Source organism: Manihot esculenta, chromosome 8, assembly GCF_001659605.2.
Source record: "Manihot esculenta cultivar AM560-2 chromosome 8, M.esculenta_v8, whole genome shotgun sequence".
Taxonomy (NCBI): domain Eukaryota; kingdom Viridiplantae; phylum Streptophyta; class Magnoliopsida; order Malpighiales; family Euphorbiaceae; genus Manihot; species Manihot esculenta.
The window spans coordinates 34,223,537-34,227,677 of record NC_035168.2 but is presented as its reverse complement, the minus strand read 5'-3'; the positions used below and the strand labels follow the sequence as shown (position 1 = coordinate 34,227,677).

At 38.2% G+C, this 4,141-nt stretch overlaps 1 protein-coding gene across 1 annotated transcript; it reads left to right on the top strand.

Moving 5' to 3' along the window:
* Positions 1-1,379: 1,379 nt before the first annotated feature.
* Positions 1,380-3,216, top strand: LOC110621553. Its single transcript, XM_021765826.2, has 5 exons — positions 1,380-1,837; positions 1,947-2,073; positions 2,159-2,452; positions 2,547-2,651; positions 2,737-3,216. The coding sequence occupies exons 1-5, from the start codon at positions 1,380-1,382 to the stop codon at positions 3,214-3,216; spliced, it is 1,464 nt and encodes a 487-aa protein (XP_021621518.2).
* The last annotated feature ends 925 nt before the right edge of the window (positions 3,217-4,141 follow it).

Sequence of the window (4,141 nt, the reverse complement as noted above, 5' to 3'; positions counted from 1 at the left end):
CAAATGCATGACGATTTTCTTTTTAAGAAAGAAGTTGATTAGACTCTAATTGGGTTTGAACTAGTAATCTCACAGCCATGGAGAGGACTTGAATAACACTAATTAAGCCAAAACTAATCATTGGTTGATTGTTCTTTTTCTTCAGTTGTTTATCTACAAGTTAGTTTGTCATAATGGTAAGCTCTTGACAGTTAAATTAGGGAAAAATAAAATTATCTTGATGAGTTCAGCTAGGTTTAATTTTCAAGACATGTTCTTAAATAATTGCAAAGTAATAAGCTTGTGATGAGTGGTTCAGTAGTCTTCTTTCTCAAATAAAGTCGAATATTCAATTTTTATAAATAGAGTAAATATTTATTGAGAATATTTTATCCTTGACCGATACAAAAAATGCTTGTAATTATATTAAAAAAAAAGTAACTGAATCACTTTATTCTTTATTTTGGGACGTTCATTTATGTCGTTATAGTTAGTTAATTTCATGGTTGATTGATTAAGTGGTTGGAGTGAAATTCATAGTGCTTAATCTTTGCAGAATCGTATTTGATTCTTTAAGGCAACTACAACTTTAGAATATGCTCATAGTAATTCTTTCTTATGCTTTTTTAGACACCCAAAATGTTAAAAGATATGCATTAGCCATTTGTCATGATTACACTAATCGCACTTGGAATTGCACCTGCATGTGCACTTGCCAAGGTGCACTTGAAATTGCACCTGCTGGTGCACTTGGCAAGTGCACCAGCAGGTGCACCAGCAGGTGCACTTTAATGGTGCACCAGCAGGTGCACATTTCAAGTGCACCAGCAGGTGCAATTTAATGTGTGCACCTGCTGGTGGACTTTAATGAGTGCACCTGCTGGTGCACCAGCAGGTGCACATTTAATTTCACCTGCTGGTGCACTTGAAATTGCACCTGCTGGTGCACTTGCCAAGTGCACTTGAAATTGCACCTGCTGGTGCACTTGCTAAGTGCACCAGCAGGTGCACACTTTAAATTTTTTATTGCTCAATACATGGTTGAATATATGTACTGATTGCTCAAATTTCTCATTAACAACCTTACCAACCTGGTTCTACTGCCCCGGCACCTCCCCCTCTAGTGGAAGATACTGCAATTGATATCAGGCAAGTTCAAATTCTCTTATAGTTGTTTCCAAAATTAATGAGGTTATCAGATTATCATTGACATTTGACTTTGAAATTCAGTAATGTCTACACATGATACAATTATGCATATTTTATATAGAATGCATATTTTATATAGTAGTATATTTCCATCACTTCTCAGTGAGTAACTTACTACGTTTGTATGTTTTTAATTTAATGTCTACACATTATATTAATATTGGCATTGATTATTTTTTATTTGTACATAGATGAGGGGACGTGGACGGGTTAAGCAGCCTAGAGGACCAGTTCGACTACCTTCTAATGCAAGCCAAGAGGAGGCGAATGCAGATGACGGACAAGAGCACGAGCCGCAGTTACCACAGGCATCGACGGGACTTGGGGATACAGAGCTTCAGATATGGGTACCACTTGCATCTGGTGTACAGCCATGTCATAGGGATCGACCAGGTCCACCAGTTCCACCATGTACCGATGCATTGCCTCCCCGTCCCCTTCCACCTCCTCACCGTCATAGTCATTTTCTGCACCGTCATACTCCAGCTCCACGACCTGCGGTATCACATTTACATTATCCTCAACCTGCATCCATTTCTGGTACTGGATCAGATAGAGGGACAGGATCTGGATCGGCATCTACTCCATCATCTGCTCCAGCATCTGCACCAGCATCAGCAGGATCGACCACTGCTGTAGGCAGCACACAGTCATTCCGACAGACCATTTCACTCATTAATAACAAGTAATAGTTAATTATTTCTTAATTACGATAAATTTCATTGTTACCCTATACTAAGTCACATTTTTTCATGTAGTTTACATCCGTCGAAGATGTGCAGTCGCAGGATTACTCTGATAATGAAAGAAAGACTGGTCGCGGAAGGGCACTGTTGGAAGACAGTGCCACATGACATCAAGGAGTTTTATTGGCAGGAATTCAAGGTGATGTGTACTTCTTTAAGCATTTTCACATATATTATGAATTGAGTAAGTACTAACAACTCATATAATTGAATCTTTTTTGCAGAAATACTTCATATGGGACCAAGCAATTGACAGCTTGGTCAAAATTGCATGGAAAAAAAAAGCAGCTGACAGATATATGGGCTTAATGTGGGAAATTAGGAAAGGGAAAACAAAGAATCTTGCTACACCAGATTCTGTTTTGAGTAAGTGGCAGGAAACTTGGAACACTTCTGAATACAAAGAGAAGTGTGATAAGTTTTCTGCAAATAGGCGCAGTGAGGCAGGAGGTTCAGGATCTGGCATTTCTAGGCACGCCTGCGGTTTAGTTTCACAGTATACCCACCAGCGGAGGATGGTATTAGTAAAAATTTTTATTTCATATTTATCATATTAAATATATTTTGTTTGGATTGGATGATAAATGTTGCACTTCTTATAATTGGTAACAGAGAGAAAGACTAGGCAGGGAACCACTTCCTCATGAGCTTTTTGAGGCCACACATAAGAGAAAAGGGACGGAGGATTTTATTGATGCGAGGTCAAAAGCTATTCATGTAAGTTGATAATAAATGTAGTCGTTAACAAATTTGATTTACTTAAATTGTTTTACTTATACGTGACTTTAAATTTGTAATGCAGGATAAATATGTCCAATTGAAGGAGGCTGCAACACAGCAACAGGAGGGAAGCAATGAGCCGACGCCCATTAATGAGGCCCAGTTGTACTACGAAGCAGTTGGCGGACAGAAAAAGAGTCGCGTTTATGGGTTAGGATCCCAGGCTTCAGCATATTTTCATGACCCATCTCATTGTTCTGCTTCATACACGTCTGCACCCCCAGTGGATCCTCCTGCAGTTGAAGCAATGACCATGATGCAGAATAAAATAGATCGGCTAGAGACAGAGAATGGTCGAATTACCACAGTGCTGGACGAGTTGCAGACGTTTATGTATAGGATGATGGCACAACACGGTATAGGGACATCCATTCAGCCATCTGCTCCTAGGGCACCTCCAGCTCCGTCCCCACAGCAGTGGCCTGATGATGCACCTATCATTGCTGATCATCATACAGACAGTGATGATGACACAGATGATGAGCTAGCTAGTTTAGTTTAGTATGTATATTTTGTTATAACCAGTTGATAATTTTTAGTCTAAATTATAATTGTAGTACAAATTCTTTACGTTTTAAATATATTTTAATGAGCAATTTGGTTTTGTCCTTTTATAGTATTATTATTGTCCAGTATGATAATGGATGTATATGAATGTACAGATGGATGTATATGAATGTACAGGGTACAGATGGATGTATTTGAATGTACAGGGATGTATTTGTACAGGGGATATATTAATGTACAGTATATGAATGTAGTAGGGGTACAGGTACAGGGTAGAATTTGCAATTGGTGTATTTTTATTCACTAACGGATTAGTAACCGAAAATCCGTTAGTGTCACCAACTGATTTTCCGTTGGTGATCCGTTACTGTCACCAACGGATTTTCCGTTGGTGATCCATCACTGTCACCAACGGATTTTCCGTTGGTGATCCGTCACTGACACCAATGGAAAATCCGTTGGTGATCCATCACTGACACCAATGGAAAATTTCGTTGGTGATCCGTCACTGTCACTAACGGATACAAATTTCCGTTAGTGAATAATTTACCAACGAGGATTTTCCTGACGGAATAAATCCGTCACAGATCCGTTAGTGAAAAGTTCCACTAACGGATCTTCAACGCTCACCAACGGAAATTTCCATTGGTGATTTTGCAAAGTCTTGTAGTGTAGTGCATGCAAGTGTTTAAATTTTGATGACTTTTTTAAAGCAAATTAAAGTTTAATGACTATAATGAATCAATGACTAAAGTTCAATGATCATGGGTAAAAATTACCCTTAAAATTAAGTGCATGAAAATATAGAGTAAAGATAATTGATATATTTGATTATATATGTCAAATTAGTGATATGAATGGTATAGAAATATATATTAAGATAATTTGTGGTGCTAATGTGACGAATGAGAATACCGATG